Genomic DNA, 25,578 nt, shown 5'->3' with positions numbered 1-25,578 from the left:
GTAGAGAACGGCCCCCAGCTGTCTTAATTTTAAAGGGTTTGTAGCCATTCAGGATATCATTGCTATTGGTGATATTTTCAGGAAGTTTTTCCTCTGACTAGATTGGATAGGAATTAGAAGAGGAAAGAGCTAGTGAAAGAGAGTGTTGAGTTCTCATTTGGATGCTCAGCAGACACGCTGTACTAAATGTTCACCCACTTTATGAAGTCTTTCATCAGTCTGCAGCAGCCCCAGCTTTGTACTGCATGCTGAGCCAGGCACAGTGCAGCATTTTTAATTATACAGGATTTTCTCACCTTCAGCCTTAATAAAACTTCTGACTGCTTAAGTAGGACTAACCAGGAAACTCTATCAAACCGTTGTATGAAGATGAAGATCCTGGAAGTTGGGCCTGAGAATCATGAGTCTGGTGGATGGGGAAATATCCTGACAGTACAGGAGTACAGGAGTTGGTACCCTGGCTGTTGCCATTGCTCTGCTTTGGCACAAGCCTTGCTCCTCTGTGCCTTTTATCTTCAACCCTTTGTCTCTCTTTCTCTCTTTTTATGGCTCTTCAGGCAGAGATCGTTTCTTACTGTGTTTGTAAAGAACTACACAAATGAAGTCACATTCTGAGAGAGAGACAGCATATACTACTGTAATTCAAATAAAAATAGAACTGTAAAGGTTGCAAAATGACAGAGCTGAGTAAAAAAAAAGGGATTTTTTTTTTTTCCTACAGAAAAGAGGCTCCAGACTTTCCCTATAATTTAACCGTGACTGACAGTAGGAATAAGACAACCACAGTCAATTACGTCCCTGATACTTTATCAAACCCATATGGCTGGATGGTTCTTCTTTTGGATAAAGAGACTTACACACTGACATTCGACAACCCTTTGGTCAGCAAACAGCTCCAGGTAACACAGACAGTTTTTATAATTTCTAAATTATATTTGGAAGAGATAGTCATGCTTTTATCTTTCTGGGTGGGCAGAGAGAGGAAAAAAAAAGCGTTAAGTGCACTCAAAAAATCTCTCTATATTTATAGGCAGGGTTTAGATATGACGACCTAGTCCTGAAGCTCTCAGAAGTGACTTGGAGTAGGAATAAGAGTTTGGACATAGTAGATGAAAGTTCAATGTGGTGCTAAGAAATTTACAAAATTCATATTATCTTGAGACATATCAAAGGATGGTTTTCAGAAGACATAGTTCTTCTGTATCTTTTAAGGTGACAAGGGAATTTTATCTGCATTCACCATCACCTCCTACTTAATTTTCCCCACTCTCTTCCATGTTTTCAGTACGTGTTTTGCAGAAGAATATGTTGCACATGTGGAACATCATCCTCTTTATTCCTGTTATACTGTACTCTGTGGAGCTATATTCACAGAGACAGATGTGTTTATTTTGGTTCCCTCTTCTCTAGTATTCAGTGACATTTAGCAACTTCACAATTGGGAATTACTTGCTGGTGGAACACAAGGATCTTCCTGCCCATCCTGAGGTTATAGTGTCCTGTGGAAAAAGAACTGGACAACCACTCCAGTCACTGCCTTCCTATGGTCATCACAGGAACTGTGACTGGTACCTTGACAGCAGACTGAGGAAGCTAACCTACTTGGGTAAGTGCAATATGAGGGATATATTGTACATTCTTGTTCAAGAATGGTGACAGAGCTAATGTCTTTTCAATTAAAGCCCCCAGGCATTAAAAACCCTTAGACACAAGAAAGTCTTTAAATGGCCTTTCAATAAGCATGCAGTCCTCCAATAAGACCAATCAAATAGGTAAATGCATGCACATCAGGTTGGTGTCTATCTGATCTAGCTGATGCCTAATCTATCAAGAACAGGAATGTATCATAAATAGTGGGTGAGATGACATCAGTTGAATTTGAATTGGTGTTTTGGAGAGGAAAAGGCATTAAGTTCCACTAATGATCTCTGGTGTCAGCTGGTCCCATATCACATATATCATTAATAAACCATGTGCAATCTATCTAGGATAAGCCCACTGAAAGCAATAGGATTACTGAACAAGGTCTTTTCTTGTGACTGTAAACTTTCAAAAGCATCATAAACCTTCACATCTGAGAGTGGTGGCTTTGTACACTGGATCATGAAGTATGGTGGTCTCTTCTTTAAGAAATTCGGGTATTTAATGATATTTATTAGAATTGTCAGTACCTTCAAATTTAATTTATTCTTTTAAGATGTGGACAGTTCCCATAATTCCCTTTTTCAAGCAAATTCTTTTCTAAGGGTCTAAGTTCTCTATGTAAAAGGCAAGGTAATGATTTTTGCTGTCATTAATAGTAGTAGAATCTGGAATCACAAAGGCACTTCTGCCTTTTAGAAGTGCAGAGAGGAGAGGCACACTTCTGTGCCTTTGAGAAGCATAGCTTATCATTCGTGTTCATTATACAGGGAAACTAAAGTATCAAGATTCTGATTTTCACAGGAACAGGGAATTTTGTCACTGATCTAATCCGTTCATTTTAATGAATTGCTTTTGATTTACACTGTGGAGATGGCATGCAAATGGCTTTCTCATATAGGATCTGCTTAGAAAAGAGCAACTGGAACAATCACTGGGAGAGAAGAAAGGAAAACATGGCTGGAATGAAGGCAGGTAGTCCGCTAAACAGTCTGACAGCAATAAAAACTGAGGAGAAATGAGGAAGCCTATCCCTTAACCTCAGTCTGAGGGGTCATACTTGCCACGTCTATCTCTGGTCCTGAGGCCAACTGGTATTGCACAGCTTGTGTCCATACAGCTTAACATTTTCTCTCTCAAAACAGGCTGGATGCACCCAGGCTTCAAATTAGGAAAGATCCCTGTCCTGTGCTAACTCCCAAACCATAATGGTCACCATCTGGGAGAGTGCACCAGTCTGGGCCAAAGCTGTGCCAGAAAGTTGGCCAGCAATATTGCCATGCAGATTACTGGGAGCCAGTTCTTAGTCCCATAGCTTGGCCTTGTTTAGTCTGCTAGTACGGATACAGCTGTTGAGTAGAGATCATGTTGGGTATCCACTGGAAAAAATACTGCTTTTTAAAAATTATTTCAGTTGTCTCACAGTGCAAATTTGTTCTTGCAAATATGAAAGTCAACCTTTTTTCAGTTTGCATATCCTGAGTTGCAGTTTCATAAATAGAGCAGCATGGGAAATCTCAGAAGATGCCTGTTTCTTGGCCTCTTTTTACAGTTGAAAATAGAGGCGATGATGGCCTTGGGAAGACTGGGAAAAGGTGATCAGGCCAGCATATATCACTCTTGCATCATAGATACATTCTTGTTCCTCATTTGCCTTCCTTTCATTCTGATTTTTATTATACGAAGAGCTCGATGTTGTTTCTCATTTTAATATAGAGAGAAACAATCACCCAGAATACACGAGGGAAAATTTATGAAAACACCTAACATGTATAATTCATGCTATGAACATTTTCAGCCAGGACTTTTATAGCAGTGAGATCAATAATTCAGTGTTGAGTACCTAATATCTAACACTGTTGGTAGGGTAGAAGTCTGAAATAAAGCGAACAGATTCGTAGCCCTGGTGTGCCGTTTAATTTCTCTCCTAATCTCTGTGCAGGCTGAGAGGGTGAGGATAATTAGCCATCAGAGCAGACTCGTGGCATGTGGTGGACTTTCCATCACTCAAGGTCCTTAGATGATAGTTGGGCTTCTTTTCAGAGAAATATGCTCCAGCTCTGTGAGAAGCTATTAGAGTCCTCATGGGGCAGGATTCATGCTCCATAGGAGGTCGGGGAAGGCTGCCACAATAGTCCCTTCTGGCCTTAAAACCCCACAAGTCCACGCACCAACCCAGAGAGGACAACGCTTGAAGGCCTGGCCTTCAGAACGCTTTCCCGCCTAACTCTGCAAGCTGTTTTTATTTTTTAGTTACATTTAACTATATGAAATAATTAGCCCACTAATTAATCCCGTTTACAAGCTTTGTCGGATTCTTCAGCTGTCAGTCATGCCCGAGCCTGGGGCCGGCGTTTAGTCTCAGCTCCCTCCTTCATGTGACTTGGTCTCCATGGCTACAGGCTGCATCTGCTGACACCCCACTCTCTATTTACTGCTTAATTAAGAATTTCACGCTCAGCCCTTATCTGCTGCTAAGAACAAGAACACACTGTTAAGAAACTCCAAATTTAGGCTGCTGCACAAGGAAAGCCTTTCTTGTAGTCCTGCCTGTGTGGAGCCTCTTTAGCTACCCTCTTGGCAACCGTGCTGCCACCCTTCAATCAAAAATCATTAAATGGGGCAGAGATAATGAGCATGTAGCATATCAAAAGGAGGATGTTTGCTCGGGCTAAGGAGGAAAAGCTGTAAGGACCCATAAGCAGCCGCCACTTCAAAGGGAGAAGGGGCCGATAAAGAGTCATTTGTTCCTGTTTGACTTATGTAAAAGGTCTGGTATGTTGGAGGCCCGTCTCGCAGACGCGGATCCCCCCTCTCGGTGCTCGTGTGTCAGCAGCCGGGCAGCTGGGCGCAAACGGCATCAGCCCAAGCATATAATCACCCGACCCCGCGCCCACAATGGGCACTTGTAGGGGGTGGCCGGGGGAGGGCCGGGGGACAATGGGGACACAATTATTGCAGCTGCTCGGGAAGGCCATCATTCTTCCCGCACAACGTCGCCGGCCCTGGCGGGGCGGAGGGGAGAGCTCCGGCGTATTATTCATACGCTGACTTTTGGAAGCACTTTGCCGTGCCGGTGGGGTTTCGACAGCTGCTTGTGTCCCGCTTCGTTCTAATAATTGTACATTCTGTCAGGGGTCACCTTACTTTTGACCCTCTGCCTTTGTGCCCGCTGGAAAGCCTTTTAGGGCAAACGGCGGGGAAGTGGCAGGGGTGCGCTACATCCAAAATTAACGTCGGTAAATACGTATCAGATGCCAGCTCATTCACGGGCAGGCTCCCGAATTCACACAGGGGGAAAAAAAGAGGAGAAGGGGAGGGAAGACCCGATGGTGGAGAAGATATTGTTATTCAAACAAAGCAGGCAGCTGAACGAAGCCACCTTGGCCGGCAGCTCGTGTCCGGCTCAGGCGCTGTGCACACTCCCCCTGTCCAAAATTGCCCAGCGACATGCAAGTGTTTCTCTTTGGGGAAGAAAAAAAATGTCTGTCTGACACAAAAGGCAAGAAAATGTACCGTATGGAGGGGATTAAAGGAGTTAAGTTGCCCTGATGTGTTGCATGCTCACACTTTTGTAAATGAGACCTTGGCGTGGCACAATGCAAGGGAAGCTGAATGGGGAGAAATAATTGTAATGGAGAGTGTTTCTGCCATGTGGGGCACCTATGCAGAGATCTTTTAACAAAAGTGCTTGCTGCTACCTACATACATCAACCCTGTTAACCAACCCACGAGTTCTTTTGAAAATAATCTTTTCAGACCATGCAAAGGGATCGGCATTCAAGGAGTAAGAGCCCCCTTCACCACTGGTGCTGGGTGAAGGTGAAGCAAGGATGCCGGGGCCATCTTGTGCCAAGGGAATCAATGGGCTTCAGTCATTTCTACATCAGCAGCTTTGCTCTGACATTGCTCAGTCTTTGTAGCATCACCCTGTTTGTCTCTGGGGCACCCCATATCATAAGAGAGGTGCTCCTCAAAGGTCTGTGATGGGCTCCAGCATGTGGCTTCCTCAACACTGATCCATTGTGGCTCAACCATGTTTCAGGAGGGTGGCCTTCCCATGATGTGACCATACTGTATCAAAAAAAAACCCCACCATTATTGTAACAACAGAGGTGGAAAGAAACGTCACACTGGGACATCTGGGATATTTTTAGGAGAAATATCCTGTGTAAATTACAATAATAACATTATGAGCTTTTTAAGTCTGTTACAAATACGAGCATATGGTACCACAGCATGGTACTGCTCCTTGGTTAAGGTCTCTGGGCAATACTGGAATTGGCTAAAAACCAGAGAGATGTTGTTTCCTTTTTGTTCACTTTTGAAATGTTTAAACCATTTTCTTTTGGAATAAAACAAAGTGTTGGCTTGCTTCATCTCCACATCCCTCTTGGCTTTTTTTTTTTTTTTTTTTTTTTTCTAAAATTGAACCGCTTGTCACAAACATTATTGCAAACATCACTGAAAGGATTATCAAACTTTTTATTTACCCCAAATACATTTTTCAGTAGACACAGCTTTTGCGGAGACAGGTCATCCTGCTGACTTTGCTCAGGCTGCTCATGTGTGAGTTGTTAAGAAAGCCTGAGGCCCAGCCTCCTATTACTGCTGTGTCAGAAGCAGGTTTGCAGTTTCTGTAGTTGTTCAAAAAATAATTTGATTACACTTATTGTCTTTCTGAATTCCTAAAGAGTGATCTCACTTCCGTTTTACTCCATGGGTTTACTCCATGTATCTGCTTTGTATAGGAGAAAAACAGGCTCTTAAGAATGGTTGTTTCTAGTATTAGAATAAAGAAAATACACAGAGAAATTTTCTTCAGCCTTGTTGCTCAGGGAAAAAGGGGAATCCCAGGTAAAAGACCTGAAAATTGTGTTAATTTGTTTGAGGGGACTAGTTGTATAGGCATGACTGTTCTTCCATCTCGATAAAATTCACCCCACATCAGTTGTTTCTGCAGGTCAGTTGTAGAAATAAAGAAATGCCTCATAATCCTTTCAGGTATGGTCTTTCGACTGTGTGATATCTGCAGGAGGAATTTTGTGCCTTCATCTCCATCACTGCAAATACTGATCTGCTGTAAGCAGTCTCCGCTAGCCCAGATCAGTCTCCACTAGCCCAGATATATTTTACATCACTTCTCCTCACTGCAGTGTCCCCAGGATACCGTATTTCTGCGTTCCTGCTCTAACAGTCCCTGGCAGATGATGGCAAAATATCCTATCCCAGCTTCTCCAGTTTCTAGAGGTGTGTCTCACCGTGTTGTTGATTGTGGTGTCTAAAAGTTTTGATTCGCCTGTGATGTATGTTAGCCCAATTGATGTTAAATAGCAGAGAGTCGCTTGTTATTTGTAAGTCAGGCTATTGGAGCCATTTATCCTGGTTTCAGCCCTTCCTAATATCCACAGGCAAAATTCCCTGTCACTGCAAAGCTGATAAAAGACTAGGTTGCTCCTCCTTCATGTTCACTCAAGGAGCCCTAAACCAGAAGAAAGTTACTGGGAGTATAGTCAAGAAGGCCTATATTTATGATTCACAGCCCAAGCATCCAGGAAGAGCTGTAATAAGACAGAAAATTGATGAGCCTTATAAAGGTTTTATACAACTAAACCCTGGAGCCTTATAACTAAATTTTGTGAAGAGTCACCTTAATTCAATGTTTACTAATGATGTCCTTCGTCTGTACTGCCTATATCTCTTCCTGTCCTGTACAGAAACAATGATAACATACTCAATGGCAAAACAAAACAAACAGAAGGACTGTGTCACTGTGGTCTTGATTATTCTCCAGGCCTGTATCTTTCCTTCTTTGATCAGTTTTCGTGAGTTTTTCTGGGAAAAAGCAACAAAATGCTTCTGATTCACACCCATTGCACTTTATAGTCAGTTGACATTAATAATTGTGCAAGTGTCAGGGCTGTAGAGAATTCAGCCCCACATTCCTGCATAGGGTATCGATGGCTTATAATGGTTTGAATTGTCACACTGTGTGGTTGGATGCCACTTCAAATATGAGAGTCTTTTGTTCTGCATCTGACTCAGAACATGGCTGCACCTCTTAACTGTTACTTTCTTCACTGTGTAAGGGGACTGAACCCCTTTATGAGATCTATATAGCAAATTGATCAGATTTTATGCCCCCTGAGGATTTAATTAGAAGAACAGCTTTTCTCTGAACAATACATACATCCTTAATTAGACGATTGCACTGTAGTGCCTGCAAAATTAAGGGGAAAGAAATAAAAAATGACAAAACTTATTTATTGAAAAAAAGATAACGTCAGGGCTTGGTTTTCTCACTTTTCCTAACACTACTGTGTATTGATGTAACACTTTGGTTCCAAATTTGCCCTGCTATAATTGACAAGATAAGGAAGGCCACCATAAATAGAAAACCAAAGATCAAAACTGGCTTTTCAAGGTAGGTTATTGTTGTTTGTGAGCAACCTCATGATCCCAGACTGCTGGTCTGAAGGTGCTACTTTGTCTTTCTGGCTAGCTGGGGTAGCCAAGAGGAAGAGCTCTGCCAGAGAGATTAATTTCACCTAATTCCTGTATCTAACTGTAGTTGTCTGAGCTAACCCTGCCCTCCTTATAGTCGAGAGAGGGAGAGAAAGGTACCTCACTATAGACTATTTCATCCTCGATGTGTATAATAAGATGGATGCATAACTCTTTTGAGATACCTCCAGTGATACTGTGAGAGTTCAGACTGACGAGCTTGTCATCATTTAACGTTAAGTGAGAAGTATGCCCTTCACAAGGGGTAATTTTGGGGGAGATAAGTACCTACAGATGAGTGTTGTCCAAAAGCCAGATGAACAATATGCTAAAGACTTTAAATTAGCATCTTCGTGTCATTTTTTCCTCTCAGAGGTTCACCTTGTGGCCACCCAAGGACATGATATTGTTCAGTTTAAGCCCTGTGTGATGATTTGGGGCAGATTGGCTTGAGTGAATATGGATCAGACCACAGCTACCATCGAGAGAGAAGGTGTCACTGAAGAACAGGGCTGAGGCACCTGATTACTAATTAATCAGACATGAGAAAAACCTCATGGAATCAGTTTCTATTTAATTATGGAAGCCTCATTTGGCATAGGAGCATATGCTGCTAACTCAATCGAGTGCTTTCAACTGACATCAAATAGTAATTATCAGAAAGAATCAAGTTTTTTGATTATTCATACTAATTTATTGAACACTTAAAATTAATGAACCTCAGTTATTTTAAATTTGCTCAGTTGCACTGGGAGAAAAGGAGGGAGGTAGGGAAGGGAGGCTCTCACAATCTGAATGTACAGAGACTTGTTTAAAGATAAAATAAGTAAATTACAATACGGCATGAAGTCCCATCGGTGGGTTGATACACGTGTAGGAAAGTTCCTGGTGTGTTCTGGAACTGAGGGAGGTTCTGACAATGGCTTTATTTATACAATTCTTCTAACCCCCAAAAAATCTTCCAATGGTATTTTAGGGTCATCGTAAGGGGTTGGACAGTGGACAGGAGATTTATGTGTTTGGCAGAGTGTTTCTATTTTAACCTACGATTGTTCCAGTCTGGTGACTGAAAGGAAATGCCTTTATATGCCACTGGAGCTGAAGAAGAGGTAGCCTTTTAGCTGGGTCTGAAGCAGTTTTCTTCTGCTCCTCTTAGTTTGATTTGCATTATCCTGGCCCTTCTCCTGCTGACAATGAACTGGCAGAAAGGTTACAACTGTGATAATTGCTTCTGACCTCTTTTCACAGCACAGAACACAGGGTCCCTGTCTTCAGACTATAAAGTCTGACTAATTAAAGCATCTCTTTTAGATACCAGATTTGGGGGGAAAAAAAATCAAAACCAAACTGCAAAATAAAAGCTGTAATTCGCTGTTTGAGCCAGTTAATACATTATGCATTCAATGGTGTAATATTGCTTGTGTTAGTGGAACTGCTGTGGATTTATAGTGGGATAAATGAGATTCATGTTCCAGCTTAGAATTTCTGATTGTTGAATGTTTTCTTTTAGCTGTTTCTAATGAGTTGTCTTGAGACCCTCAGTATCTGTAAATTAAAATGTATTTGTTTAATCCCTTTGCAAAGTATAAAAAAGACAAAAATGAGTAGAAAAAAAGGGCATAGTTCCTAAAAAATCTTGCTGTTAGAAATGTAAAATGTTCTCAGAAAATCATATGTAGCAATTATTTACTGTATATTTTTGTTTGGTTGGTTCGGTTCGGTTAATCTGTAAGGCCTTGCTGTAATTCCCTTTAATTCTCCGTTTTCAGTCACAGGAGCTGACATAATTCAGGTCACACTGAAAGAGAAGGAAAGAGTCACTTTACCTACATCAGGTGCGTGACAGTCTTTTGAAAGGTTTGGTCTGGCAGCCACGCTATTTCCTTTTTACTACTTTTTCAGAAATATATTGCTGTATTTCACTTCAATATTTTGTACATCTATCAACCCAACAGGGGCTCTTGGCATTCATTTAAGCATTTCATTGAGCCATATCTACCATTGCTTGTGATAAATGTGTGATTCCACATTATAAAAGACTATAAACTTTTGTTAAGAAATATCATACGAGATCAGAAAGGTCACGAGGAATGTAAAACTACAGTGTATTTTAGTGCTCCACAGTGATCTTAGTGTAATAGTTTGACATTACTGCACAGTTACACATTGAGTCAGACAGCATAATACACCAGAGATGAGGAAAACCTCCAAAATTTGCTCTTAGTTTCATAGCTGCCTTGCTGTTTATTAACGGCAATAACGATTTATGTAGCAATAAAGCTTAAAGATTTTTTTTTTATAGAGCGTTTCCCCCTAAACAGATAAGGAAACAAAGACCCAGCCTTGAAGAGCTCAACCTGGAGTTAATTTCTGTTTCCCTATGCTGGCAACAGAGAGTTTTTTTACTCCACGTTGTTATTGAGTGGCGTCTAGTCCACCGCATGTAGGCATGACCTTGCCCCTATGTTTTCAATATCTAAAGAAGCCCTGCTCAGGAAAGAAAAATGCCAGAATTTCCTTCACAGCTGTAGGACAGAGGTAGGTGCTTGCAGAGGCCTCCAGAGGGAGGCCCTGTCTGCGTTAGTGTAGGGCATGCTAAACTTAGTGTGTAGGACTTCCCCGAAGGCTTCCCCTCCTCTGTTGATGGCACGGCAAAGGTAGGCAATTAATTTATAAAGACTGTTTTTTCTAAGGGCTAAAAAGCTTGTGAGAGTTGATTACTGCTTCCTTCCTTCTTTCCTTCCTTCCTTCTTTCCTTCCTTCCTTCCTTCCTTCCTTCCTTCCTTCCTTCCTTCCTTCCTTCCTTCCTTCCTTCCTTCCTTCCTTCCTTCCTTCCTTCCTTCCTTCCTTCCTTCCTTCCTTCCTTCCTTCCTTCCTTCCTTCCTTCCTTCCTTCCTTCCTTCCTTCCTTCCTTTCTTTCTTTCTTTCTTTCTTTCTTTCTTTCTTTCTTTCTTTCTTTCTTTCTTTCTTTCTTTCTTTCTTTCTTTCTTTCTTTCTTTCTTTCTTTCTTTCTTTCTTTTTAAACCTTTCATACTTTAGCACACACTGGGAATTCAATCTGTTTTCTAGAGCACTGGTGGAGAAAAATGCATGAGAAGAGTTGGTGCTTTCTGGTAGAGTTATTTACCATTTTGATAGCCTGGTTTTGTCACCAAGCAGAGGTGACTGGATTTTATTTTCACTTGTTCATTTTAACTTTGTGTTCGAAGTGCTCAGAGCTTTGGATGGTGTACATAAAAATAATGAAGTAGTTGTGAAGCATATGCACAAAGCGTAATATAAGCTGTGTGATGATAAACCTTAAGGTTTGCTTAGTTTTGTTGGATCCCAAAGAATTTGAATCTGTTTTTCAGTTATCTTCCTGCCCTTTAGCTCCAAAAACATGATTCTGGGAAAGATTTTTTTTTCTATTGGGAAACTTCTTTTAAGGATGGAAGATAACAAAAAGCAGTTACTGTTGCTTCATCAGTGAAAAAAGGAGGATGTTAATACCACAGATGCTTAACTATCAAAGAAATGATAATTCTTCCAGCTACTGAAAATGATAATGATGTCTTTCTATGTCCTGTTTTGTAGTTCCTTCTGATGCTGTCTTGAAATGGTCGCACCCAGAGACATGGAAGGATGTAGAAAAAGGCTGGGGTGGATTCAACTGCAGCATCCCAGGCCCAGGGGAAGATGTCATCATCTTACCTAGTAAGGAAGAGGGGTTTATTTTCTCTAGGGTTGCTGGGGTCTGTGTACATTTGGATAGGTATTTGTGTTGCAACGTATGCTCCTCGGCACTGAGGTCCATTCTAGTGTGTGTGGGGTGCCACATTTGTTCCTGGTCATGTTGGACTCTTGTCCACAGTAAAGAAGTGTGATTTTTGGAACAGAATGGTAATCATTCTTTTCTGTTTACACATATATGCAAACATACACACACTTACTCATACTGATACTCAAGCTTAATTATATGCAGGGACTTTACTTCAGGAGCAGAATCACAGGTAACAAAGATCTCATCTCTTGACATACCTTTGCATTTTGTGCAGGGAGCATATTTCACATTTCTACAGTTTTCCATTCGTATTGCAATTCCCAGTATCAGTGATAATCTCTAGGTCGGTTTGCTGTGGATGCCTTAGCCTACATCTGTATTGTAACCTCAGAATTAAGTTATATTTAAATATTGACTCAGTTTACAGTTTTATTGCATGAACACCCTTCTGTATTCTAGCAAAAATACTGGGCAACTTGCTGCAAAATCTGGAGGAGAAAACTAGTGATAACCATTTTACCTAATGGTTGAACCTCTTTGATCAGGAGGTTAGACCTCCTGAGGTCCCCTTCAGACTGAATTATCTTATGTTCCTGTGAATACTGTGTGGTATGTACTTGACATATGATAGGATCTGGTGTCCCCTCATTTGAGCGAAGCCATAAAAGTCTGTGTGCCTACCACAGCTCTACTTCTGGAAATGGGGCTAACACTGCTCCACGTCTCTTACTCTTCCATGTGTTTTTTGCATGTGAAGCCTTTGTGGAAAGAAGTTTCTGTTGCTTCGTGTTGGCATTTTGGTGTGGAGCCCCGATCGTAGTTTGGACTTCTCTGTCACGTGTCGTTAAAAATATGTCATTGGTGTACTGAAAACCAGGCTCATAGTCTTTAGTCTTATATGTCTGGGAGCTAAGTGGTGGGAGGACAGGAAGGGAAGAGGAGGGGTTTCAGTGAAGTGTACTCGGTCTGGGGTTTCTCTTCTCACTTGCTGGGAGAGTTTGTAAGTCTGTTGATCTTTCTCTACAATGCAAGGTCTATATGTTTTTTTCAGACCTTCTCTGACCAGCTAACTTGCTTTCTACCATGTTCTTTAGAGCTGGAAGTTCTTTTGGGAGATCTTCCAGATATGAGGATGGTTGACATTATTAACGGTCTCAAGTTGTGCCAGAGGATGTTAGGATATTGGATATTAGGAAGAATTTCTTTACAGAGAGGGTGGTCAAGCATTTGAACGGACTGCCCAGGGAACTGGTGGAGTCCCCATCCCTCGAGGTATTTAAGAGAGGTGTGGATGTGGCATTAAGGGACATGATCCAGTGATGGGACTCGGTAGGTCAAGATGATGGTTGGATGTGATCATCTTTAAGGTCTTTTCCAAACTAGATGATTCTAAAATTCTATGATTCTGTTACTGCTGAGCTGGATTTTATTTTTTCTTCCTTATTATGCTTCCAAAATGTGTACTTGGCATCAAATCTCTATAAAAATAACTGGGAAAAAACCTTATGCGTGTAGCAAGAAGTAATTTAAGTTCAGAAAAGGATGATGGTAAGTCATGCAAGTAGGATTTCGATGCTATCACCCTGCCCCCTCACTCAGCCTCTTTTATGGAGTCCATTTATTTTGGGTTGAAAGTTGGATAAAAGATTTTTGTCTGAAACAGCCCCATTCTTTCAATTTCTTTTAAGTTTGACTGAATTTCAGATTTACTGAAACACTTTGTGAACTTATTTTAATTTCAGCAAATGTTTCCAATTAAGAATATTATTTTATTTTGAAATATACTTATGGTTTGATTAAAAAAAAAAAAAAGCTAAAAAGACTACCAAGCAACCCCAAACCTTCTTAAGATTGAATATATAATTTCAGATTAAATTAAGAATTATGTTCAACCTTCAATGAGTATTTAGCTTAATCTTCATTTTTCTGACAAATGTTAAAAAAACAAACAACATAGCCTCTCCCCCCAAGACATGTTCATTCTGGATCATCTTGATGTTATGTTTGTCTTTACTTTTGGGTACGAACTTACTTTTACATGAAGAATAATTTCCTTCTCCCAACTAGTTTCCTATTTCCTGTCAAAGAGCATAGTGTGTTTTTTTGAGTGTTTGTAAGGTCAGAGGCCAGAGAAGCCACAGAGATGACCATGCAGGGGTGTGAGCTGCTGTAAGTCCTATGCCCTGTGTGCGTCTACAGTAACAGTAGGAGTCTGTGTTTAAGCATTTGAACTTGCTCCTGGTCATTCCAGTCAGCAGAGCTAGGAGAATTGTGGATGTGTATGTGAACTGAGTTGCTCTTTAAGATTCGATGACAATATTATGCAGAAGTCCAGGGCTCTATATATTGCTTGTATGAAGATATCTAGTGTTTGAAGCACTCCAGGATTGTCCTGCCTGGCCTCCAGGTGAACACCTAGTTGGATACAGGTATCCCCTAAGTCATATTTGCCAGTCCCATGGTGTAGAGGTCTCAAATATCTAAGGGCATTTCAGATCGTACTAAATGCCTACATAAATTTATTATGGTCGGAGCTTATCAGATGACTCAGGTCAGGCGCCATAAGTTGTGTCCTGAACCTCATTCAGGATTACCTGGAGAGAAGAAACTAACTTGCTGTTAATGCGTGTCCTCTGAACCATAAAAGTCTATGTCCCTTAATGTAAGGATGTATCTATGTCTGTACACACAATGCTAACATCCATGCACAGGGGATTGACTGCCAGTCTCCAAAGTCCAAGTGCAACACCCAAAACATGGACTTGCTTTTCACTTCCAACAACAGTACTCCATCCATTCCACTGGTATTTCATGTTGAACATGAATCATGCCATTAAGAAAGAGAGAAAGTGTCCTTTCTCCCTGGTTCCTATTCCACTCTCACCTCCATTATATCTGACCCCTTATACAGACATTAAATAGTGGTGCATTTCCTCTGTGCTTTGCTCTCTTTCTGATCCTTTTCCCATGGTTGAATTTTGCTCTCTATTGTGTATTTTGTTATCTGTAGCTCTCAGAGAGCAAGGCAAGAAGACAACACTAGATCATGTTTCAACTTCTTATGTATCACATTATACCCAGGTCAAAAATCACCCCTACTTAGATCCCATGATTGTTAAAAGACCAAAGCATTTCAGCCTTCAAAAACATAATTGTGTGTCAGAGAGTGATATGATGAGGCACAAGAATGTCAATGGCAGTGGTGGCCTATGTACTGACAATGAATGAATTATGTTGAGTGTGCTCAGATGATTACAGGAGGCAAATCACAATTACACGGACACAGAAAGTAATAAATAAAAAAACGCTCAGCTAAGGATTTGGAGGTTTGTTGTTTTGATTAGGTTAGGAGAGTGGAAACTGGATGCTGAGGTTGTGGTAGTCCTTTGCTGCATTGCAAATTCACCTATGAACAAAACTGGCCTGTGTTTCCTGCAGAGGTGAGTGTAAGCCTCTTCCTATAATATCTCATTTCAAGCTGCCACATGAGATATTGACCAGGGCCTTTGTCACATACCACGAGGCCCTACATGACTAAGCTGTGCCTGAAGCATTGCACAGAACTGCCCACAGCCCAGCCCAACCCATCTAGTTCTAGGACTGGGAGCAATACTGCTGCATCAGCATGCTGGAATACCAGAACTAATTAGCTCTCCTGAGAGGCAAAGCTCATTAGCTTAGGCCTGCTGCTGTGCAGCATGACCGCATAGCCTTTGGGGTCAGAACAAACATCTCCCAAATTTAGAGCAGCGCAGGTTTGGTCAGCTGAACTGGAGAAGTTCTGCACTGTGCTGCAGGATGTGGTGTAGTCCCTTAGCACACTGGTGTCTACTGGTTGGGAGGCAGCAGGATAAGGGATGGACTACTCAACATGATCTGTGTTTTACCATGGACAGGGGTGTTCTCAACCTACAGGGAATCAGGGGGCCAAAAATTTATGTTTAATCATGGCTTTTTATTTTTATTTTAAAACTTTTTTTTTTTTTGTTTCCTATCCCATTTCATAGAATTGCAGAATGGCTGAGGCTGGGGACACCCCTGGGTGCCCCTGTCCCCCCCTGCCCCAGCAGGGTGCCCAGCCCCACGGCCCTGGGCTCGGGGAGCTCTCCAAGGAGCAGCCCCCGGCCCCTCTCGGGGCAGCCTGTGCCAGGGCTCCGGCACCCGCCCGGCACAGAAGTGCTGCCTGATGTTTAGGTGGAACCTCTTGTGCTCAGCTGGCTTGTGCAGAACCCACTGAACTCAGAATGACACCAGGTAGCTACAGAAATCTGAAAGCTCATTTAAATGTCTTGCAAACCAAACAAACTCTGTGCTGCTGCACACACCAAAGTAAGTTTTCGAGGTTCACTCCTGACAAGGTGCAGATGTATCTCACTGACTACTGTCTTTTAGTTATGATTCTTTTCTGAGAGCTATCCATAATGATTTTCAGTTTGAAAGCCAAGCCCTGGACCTACTTTTGATTACTGGATCGGTCCTTTCAGCCTCCAAAGAACAGTTTTAGAATACTAGAAAAGCAAATAATGGGTGCTTAGTACTGTTTTTGGTGTGAAGAAATGCAGGGGGTGACTTTGGTCCAGGTCTGATGCTGTGCTGGAATCTCTGAGTGAATCTGAATTCGCAGTGTTCACCGAAGAGCTGGAAAGGGGGATGTTGTACCAACTTATTTTGTTCGGTGCTTTGTTTTGAAAGCATTAATGGGACTTCACAAGAAGTTCACAGACCTCCTGGTACGAGGCTGAATTTTACTTGCAACAGAGGTGGATCCCTCATGTTAGAGTAACTTTTAGGGTTGGTGTGTTACAAGTCCCCTCAGTCTCTGACTCCCTAGCGGGTATAAGTCTCTTCCAGCCCCAGCTGGAAAAAATTAGCTCAAGCTGCAGCAACTTGTGCTTTTATCTCTAGAGGTTCATCCTCCAGAGCTGCAGCCATCCCGCAAGGACTTCTTGCATGCATCAGACTTCAGCAGCCTCTCCACCTTGGAAAACAAGCTGGATGAGTTTAGTCATGCCAGTCCGGCAGCATTAGCTTCTCAAGCCCTCGGATTTTCAGGCCTTTGGTTTATGGTTTTCAGTGTGACACACTCCTGACGCAGCGCGCCTTGGGTGGAAGGAGAACGTGTTATAATTCCAGCCGATGGAATGCTGTTTTGAAGGGTATTGATATGATATCATGTAGCCTCTGGCAATTTTTTTTTTCTTTCTTTTTTTTTTTTTTTTTAAGTGATGGAATTCACTCTGTTATTCATTTTCTGATTTTGATATTCTTTGAACTTTTTCTGTTTGAAGAGATGAATGCTGTAGTACTGTATCTCGTATAATAGCTCTTCTGTTGTGCCTGATTTCCATTCAATGGCATGCTATGGTGTTTTATATAGCAGTGCGGTTGATCAAAGGCATTTTGTGTCATTGCTGGAGTCATTAGCAAGTTTGCAGTGTTGTACGCCTGAATATTAAGACTGTGGCATACCTGTGAGCTTTTGTCTGGAGAAAGTATATGGATGGTGAAATGTAGCCTGTTTTCAGGTTTGAACTATCGTTTTCTGAAAGTGGTTGCTTGCTGTTATGTGAATGTCTTCATAGAAGAGCCACCCAGTTTCATCATTCTCTGAAAGTAAATCTCTTGAGCTTAGGGACCTAAAGTTTATGAGTTTAACCCCTTAGTAGCCATCTCCTCTATTACATGACTGAGCATATTCTGTAGGGACTGTATTCATCCTGAAGTCTCCTTTGAATCTCTTTGCTTTTTTCAAGCGTGCAAGGAACTTTTTCTACTGTGAAAGGAGCCTTCTGTTGTCTCTACAGAGCAGCATTTCACCCTCTGAGGACTTGACACCCTGGACGTGACTTCCCAAATGTTGTTCTTTTAAACAGAGGAAACCGCAGGTTTGCAGAGATCAGTATGAATGGGAGAATTTCACATGACTGTGTTTCAAGGCTCACATACATGATGCTACAGTTACAGAGCAGTCAGCATTTCCTTTATAAAACCCTTTTTAGAAAGATGTGCAACTCAGCAAAAATATCTGTTCTAGACTGAAACTTGACATATAAATGGTATGCCTAGGAGCACTTCTTCTTTTCCTTGTAAAAATGTTTCAGCCTGTGTTTGATGAATATACTTACGGCCTTTGTCAACTGCAGCTTTTTGCCACATTCTTGAGCTGTGATTTCACAAACTAGATTCCCCTTTCTGTCTGAAAGATATCATTTTAACAACATCTTCCCCCTCATTCTCTTCTCTCTGTTTCATATCCTCACATACTGTGCCTCCCCTTCTCAGCTCTGCAGGGCATAGGACTCCACCTGTCCTGTAAAGAGATTATAGATGGGAGCTTCTTCATGCCTGTGAAAATATATCAAGTACTAACAGTATCGGATTTAGGGGGAAACCAAACAAAACAAATCAAAATGTGCTTGCTCTGTAGAGACTTATTACATCTGACTGCTGTGAAAATTTTGCATGCTTGAAAGATGCTTCAGCCCAAGGATGCAGGGAATTTCTTTTGAGATGGGGTGTTCTGAGTCACCATGGATTGCTGCAGTTCTTGGCATAGTCCTTGAGAATAGAGGGTGTCTCTTGAAGATAGCTTGAGAGAAAGAGAAAAAAATGGGAAAGGAAGAGGTAGGAAGACTGAGTTACAGGGACAGAGTAGGACCATGTGTGGAGAAGAGACAAGCAAACCTGTAAGCAGACCCAGGTCCCCACTATGCAGTAGTTTCCCCTCCACACACAGCTGTGACACTTCAGTGATGCAAACCCAAAGATTTAGGAAATGCTAATATTAAGACAGCCTACTCATATTTTTTCCAGACCCCTCCTGAGTCTAATTTATGTAGTTTTTGATTATGTTTCCTGCAGACAGGGGCTTAGAAGAGTTAAACCTTCATATTAAATAGCTTGAGTCAACGTCTAATTACACGTTTTGAGGAGAAGACTTTCCCTGTGCTTCCTAATGCATGATCATTTGTGTCTTTGTCCAAAGCAGTTGCTAATGGCTATAGACAGAAGCAAAACCATGAAACAGCTGATCCAATTCTCAAGATATTGCATGTCAGTTCCTATGTTCCACACCAAAAGTGTTTCAGGGGGCCCGTTCTCTCTGTTTTGCCAAAGCCCATTGGAAAATGCATGTTCCTTAATCCCTCCTGCCTTGTGTATCTGTGCCTCGCAATAACTATATACTGTATCAAGGAAAGCGACAGTGACTTTGATTTGTAGGGTAGGATTTGGCAGCTGCCATTCTGTTGAAAATTTCTCATTGAAAATTCTCATTTTCTGCAAGCTATCTCTGTGAAAGCCACAATTAGGTCCTAAACAGGACTTCTACTCCACAGAAAGACCCTGAATGATGCCCTCTTCTTCCAGGGGCATCCACTGTCTCAGAGATGCATCATATCAGGAAGCTGTTACTCTTGTTGATAATGAAAGGAGATGAACACCATGATTTAGGGGTCTGAACTGCTTTCCAGTGCAATCAACTGAAAAGCTCCCAGTAAAATTAAAGAACATTAGATGTGCCCTGAGGGTGGAATTCACCTCTGTGTGGTGGGCTACCTCTAAACGATGCACTAAGTCCTTATTCATGCCCTACTTGGAAAGCTTAAGTGGTATTTGGATGGTTCACAGACTGTGAGCTTGGATCTTTAGGAGGCAGCAGTGATGCTGTCATTGCGCTCAATCAACAACAGTCCAAAATTACCTTAACTGCATTTCAGAGATGAGCTGGCATAGGAAATCATAAATTGATCTCTGGTAATATCCAGTGCTGTAGTGTACTTTTAGTGTCGGCTTGGTCAAAGCAGGGATCAAGGAGTCTGGAAATGAGGTCAGAAGTGACTCATGCTTCTTGCTTTGTCCTCAAGGAGCTGAGGGAATGGTGCTTCCCCTGGTTTCTGTTAACCAAATAATTAATAGGGAATGCAGCATTTTTTCACTTCCTTCATTCTTGTTCTCTGCAGTTTCATGAGGGAAAAATACTGTCTGGACAGCTTAACTTATTCCTCTTTCATCGTATTAGGTGATCAAGGTTTATTTTCATAAACAGTGCAAGGCTCACCCAGTGAGAATGGCATGTCTCCAACTTGCTGCCTTTTATATTCATTCTTAATGTTCAAGTGACATTTGATGAGACTTAAGCATGCAACAATATCATTATAAATTTTATGTTATCGTTCATTTATAAGATTACACTCATGCCACAGAGCCTCAGATGTAGATGAAGCTCTGGCTGTGGATGCTGCACAAATATCCAAGCCCTGCTCCAGTAGTTTTACACACACACACACAGAAAGAAAAAAGATTTAAAGAAAGCTAAACTCAAGAACAACAAACCTTTCAAGCTTCTCCATCTCCAAGTCATTGTTCTAAATAATTGTCTGCTTTGTTTCTCAGACCGAACCATCCTGGTGGACACAGATCTTCCCCCTCTGAGAGGTCTCTACATCCTGGGGACTCTCGAGTTCCCCACCAATGCCAGCAATGTCCTGAATGCAGCTTGTATTGTGGTGGTGGGAGGTACGCTGAAAGTGGGTAAGTGAGTAGCCTGTCTTCTGGACGCCTGGGGTTTATTTCTGTTCTCAAAGAAAGCAAGAAATAGACAATAGAAAGAAGCAATAGACAAAGAAAGAAGGAAGGAAGACTGTGTTGTGCTATAGAAACATGCTGCCATCCTAATGCAGCACAACTACCTGGGTGCCTGCAATGTGGACACTCAGAATCCACATTAACCACACAATGATTATCTGCTGGAGCTAATTACCTGTTCATTTAATAACAACATATTGCAACTACTGCAGTCCTCCCTCCACTGAAGTCAAAACTCCTCCTGCTTTCATGGAGGAGGTGGTGGCTGAAATTTCATCTGGTCTGTGTAAAAGTCCTCCCTGCTTCACATGGGGCTGCTTTGTAAGACAGTAATTCTTCAGGGCAGGATCTACCTTATTCTGTGTTCAAGCAGTGCCCCGTGACTGTGGGAAGTAGCGAGGCCAATTGGTGGCACAAAGGTATTTAAAGCCAATGCAGGTAAAATGATGGAAAATCCCCCAGGTGCCTGGAAATTCCAGTGTGGTGTAAATTTGGCACATCTGGACTCAGAGCATTTGTTCCTCTCATCCTACTGTACACGTGAGTACCAGGACTTCAGGGAGGTGCTACCGTGCCCCTACTTCTAGTGCTTTCAGTGTCCCCAGTGTCACTGGGGCTGTTCCACATTATTTAGAGTGGACAGGTCAGTGTTTTTCTGCACAAAAGTAATTACTCATATAATTCCCTTTAAATATTGAGGTTCCTAAAGCCAGGCATTGTATTTACTTACAGAAATCCTTAGGACGCAGGGATCACATGGTTGATCACTGTCTGACCTTTCTCAAGATTGGTTTCATGAACTTTAAAAGGAGAATTTGTTTGTGTAATCACCCCAAGGAAGCTAGCTCCAATATTTGTTTGTTGTTAATCTCAAGGGACTGTTTAGTTAATACCGCACTGGCCAAAAGAGTTATTTTGCTGGCTTATGTTTTCCTTCGGAAAAAAAAAAGAAGAAAAATAAAAGGTTTGAAAGCTTAATCTGCGAGGTTAATATATCTATACACTTAAAAGAGTCTCAGTCATTTCTTACTTACACTCTTTTGTAGTTTAAATGTGGTTTCTTATTGGTTTTAAGAAAAAGCATGTGTTCACTGCTAAAAACACTTATTAAAAAACATTGAGGCACTTTGCTGCCTGAACTCCCCTCCAGCATATTTGTGAGTAGTCATGATATTAAAAGCCAAACAGGTATTTGCAGCTGTTGAATCGTGGTCCAGCATCTTCTGGAGAGAAACCCTTGCTCTAGTTTGAGCTGTGAAGATGATAGGTGCGTAGAAACTCTGCAAGTTTCCCGATTTTATATTGGCCTCTATGTTTGCCTATGAGACTGGGAGTGAACATTTTTTTTCCCTTCCTCTTTCTCTTCCCATGTGTTCAAGGCCTAAAGGTAGCTTCTTGGAGCCCATCTGTCCAATCCTGACTGTTCCATGCCTGAAGGAAGGTTCTGAAGCCCATCTGTCCAATTCTACCACACCCTAAAGAAATCCTGACACAAAATAGATAATGAGACAGTTTAGTAAACAGATTTAATAGATGTGGACATCAACATTCAACATTGCCTGAGCAGGATCTGAGGTTGACATCATGTGATCCAAATCCCCAGGTCTTCTCCGTTGTGTAACATCTCCATGCCCTGTTTTCAGCATAGCAGTCTTTGATCACACATCATTGTTGCAAATCCAGTGGCCTGGGCCAAACAAAGACTTTCTGGCAGAGCTTGAGTATTTTGTTCACCTGAACAGCTAGAGAATGTTGATAAGTTCGAGAAACAAATCTTTGCTTTTACTTTGGTACCCTTAAGAGCACTTGGCATCTTATTTTCAGGTAAAAATAAAGAAGTCAGATGGTTAAAACATGACTACAAGCACATGGGAACTCATTGGCGTCAGAAATACATAACAAAGAAAAAAAATCAGTATAAAAATTGGGTTTTTGAAGCATCAGCCAGATCCTAATTAATTTTATTTAAACAGTTATTTGCAGTGAAACTGGGATGAGAAAATACAGTCAAAGCTGGGAGATCAAAACTGTTGGGACACCTTTGATCTTGGAGGGTCTGTCATCATTTCTTCAACATATGGCATAATCTGCGGTCAGTGTGAATTATGATCAACAGAATCACAGGGAGATATGAGTTGACTAATGCTCTGAAAAGGATTGCAAAACCTCTGTCAGAGCCCTCAGACAACTCAGAAGAAATGTTTGGGTCTATCCACAACGTATTTTTTCTGGGTGATCCTGGTCCTTCAGCGTTGTTAGACCCAGGTTGATCTGATGGTGATATTTGCAATTACATTTTAGAAGCAACATTTATTTACACCTTCCTGCATTGCCATGCCTTAAAACAATTACATATTTTTCCAGTTTATAGCAGGAGGGATTGAGGTGCAGAGAGATTAAGTGATTTGCTAAATATCCTCAGCACACCAGTGTCAGAAGAAGAAAGGAAATGCTGAGCTCAATATCCCAAAGGTTCTTTTTTGGATCTGTGCTAAGACGGTTGTATTCATTTCAACCCATGTCAGCAAAAAAACATGGACAGTATGCATGGAAAGTGTTCTCTTCCACTGCTGAACAAAGCCCTCAGCTCCTGATAAGTTTGCAGAAAATGCTGAAGTTCGTTTTGCACAAGTTGATCTGTTGGACTCATCCTGGTCTTGGCTACACTCAGCCATTCTTTGCTGGCAGTGCTGGCAGGCTATTTTTGCTTTTTATAGTAGAACCCGCTAAGTAAGAACCCGCTAATCCAGATAGGATTTCTCTTTTCAGTCTCAACATGTCACATTCCTGTTTTTTTTTTTGTTTTTTTTTTTTTTGATATTTTGTGATGGCTGCTTGTCAGTCTTGTCAGTCATTTGAAGCAAGAAGCCTAAGGTCATCATTAGCTCATGGCTTGATTGTCTGGAGATGAAACCCCAGACATTTTTGATGTTTCTTATCGAGCTTGTGGAACGAGAACTCCAAAAGATTCACTCCACTTTTTTATTTATTTTTGTTTTTTTTTTTGTTTGTTTTGGTTTTTTTTTTTTTAGAACTAGTAAGAACCCAAAAACTAAATTCCCAAAGAGTAAATCACTGTGCTTCATGAGATGATCATGTGCTAACAGTGATTAATGCTCAGCCTCATAATGACAACTGAGGCACAAATGAGTCTTGCCACAGAATTCCTCCAAGATCTCTAATACCTTAGTTGTCTGAGTCCCATATTCTTTAGTTGCGAGATTGGAGTACCATCTTGTAGTCACTTTTTCGTCCCAGATAACACAAGGGTTTTGAAAAGTTCCTTGCACCATCTGTATCTCCTTCAATTCTCAGCTTCCATCTGTTTGGTCTTTGCCCTTTCCAAGCCATTGGTTTCTTCAAACTGATAGTATCATCTAGGGAAGGAATTTGTTTTACGTGCTTAGGGCACTAACATTTAGGTGTTGCATGTGGACTTCAAGATGTGAGCTGGGTGTTCCAGTTGGACTGTCCAATACAATGAACTAGAACAAATTACAGTCTAAGCTGGATTGTCTGATCTCAGATACCCAGAGAACCAGGATTCACCTACATGAAGAAACTAAAATGCAGTTATATGAATCTCCCTGGGAACATTGTTCAGTTGCCTAAATATGGAGACTTTGGATCACTTAAGGCACACAAGTGAAGCTGGCTTCCAGCTTCTGCTTGAAAAGGCACTGTTCTCTCATTGATCATATTTGTCATTCTCACGTAGTAGATTTGCAGGGGGCTAGGGCTCTCAGATGGCATTAAGCATCCATATCTTGGCAGCTGAATCTCATCCTACGTGTCTCACATTCCTTGGACAAACATCTCTCACTTCTTGCTGCTGGCTCCAGCTCTCCAGCTCCACATCTGTCTGTCTCTTATCTCTTTCTTTTGTTTGGAAGCATCATCTATAAGAGGCAACAGTGTGATGCCTCCCTGTTTACAGCTGCTTTGCAGGCTGTAGCCTGGACACTGGAAGGAACAGATGGGGAAAGATAACTACAACACTATGTGACTAGCTATGCACTGACCATGAGTAAAAACCCTTCCTACTTTCTGGTGACTACACAACACAATTTTCAAAATAGCTAAGCAGGTAAGAGTCCAAGAGGTTTGGGATTCAGAAAATACAGAGCTTATACTGGAGGTGGTCACAGCAAGATACTTATCAGAGTCTATTTACCAATGAAAGGGAGGGAATCTTATCTCAGAGACTTCCTTGTTCTTACAAGCAACAGCTGTTGTAGCATGTTATATTGTAAATAAAAGAAAGGTTAGAAGGGAGGAAACACCCACTATTCTAAGAAAGAGATGAATAGGATTTGCTATGGAAAAAAAGAAGAAAAAAAAGAAATGCACCAAAAACTGTCAGGAAGAACATCTGGAATCAAAGTGAAATATGAAAACATTGGAAAATGCTTTTGAAACCCAACAGAAAACTAGATCCAGACTGCAGTCCAGTAAGTGAAAATCTGGGTAGAAAAAATACAGCCCTCTGTTCTCCCTTAATTATTAATATAATAATAATAATAATAATTTTTTTTCCTATTTTCATATAGTGGGTTTTAACCTTCTCCAGAGGTTGTGCTAACAGAACTGTGTCTCAGTCCAGGCAGTAGGGCTTCACACTTCTTCAGGAAAGTAGATAAACTGTGGTGACTTTATCAGCAGTATAAGTTACTTCTTATACATGGGATTGTCACGTGTTTATTTTTGCACTGTGTATTGCCAATACTCACTTGAAGAACCTCAGTTTAGACACCCCTCACAGAAGTTCACACACCTGCAGTGAGGCCATTTGATGTGACATCAGACATCAGAGAGACAGTGAAGGCACACAGCAGCTGTGCAGTGACTCATTAAGGTTGGAAAAGCCCTCCAAGATCACCTGGTCCAACCATCCCCCTACCACCAATGTCACCCACTGAACCATGTCCCTAAGCACCACGTCCAACCTTTCCTTGAACACCCCCAGGGACGGTGACGCCACCACCTCCCTGGGCAAACTGTTGCAATGACCGACTACCTCTGAGAAGACAGCTCAGCTCCTATGCACCAACAGATTGACTCTGTCTTGCACTGAAGTGCCTGAG

The 25,578-nt window shown here is 41.5% G+C and overlaps 1 protein-coding gene across 2 annotated transcripts in view; it reads left to right on the top strand.

Moving 5' to 3' along the window:
* Nucleotides 1-25,578, top strand: part of PKHD1 (PKHD1 ciliary IPT domain containing fibrocystin/polyductin) — a 261,123-nt gene that overhangs the window by 148,150 nt on the left and 87,395 nt on the right. For both annotated transcript variants that reach the window (XM_080584577.1, XM_080584576.1), the window contains 5 exons: nucleotides 722-899; nucleotides 1,411-1,606; nucleotides 9,915-9,980; nucleotides 11,722-11,841; nucleotides 20,303-20,440. In XM_080584577.1, the coding sequence (XP_080440703.1) occupies nucleotides 722-899; nucleotides 1,411-1,606; nucleotides 9,915-9,980; nucleotides 11,722-11,841; nucleotides 20,303-20,440 (698 nt within the window). The remainder of the gene's footprint in view (nucleotides 1-721; nucleotides 900-1,410; nucleotides 1,607-9,914; nucleotides 9,981-11,721; nucleotides 11,842-20,302; nucleotides 20,441-25,578) is intronic.

The sequence above is a fragment of the Anser brachyrhynchus genome (assembly GCF_964034855.1).
Source record: "Anser brachyrhynchus genome assembly, chromosome: 3".
Classification (NCBI taxonomy): domain Eukaryota; kingdom Metazoa; phylum Chordata; class Aves; order Anseriformes; family Anatidae; genus Anser; species Anser brachyrhynchus.
Note: the sequence above shows the minus strand (reverse complement) of the source record. Positions and strands in the feature narration are given on the sequence as shown.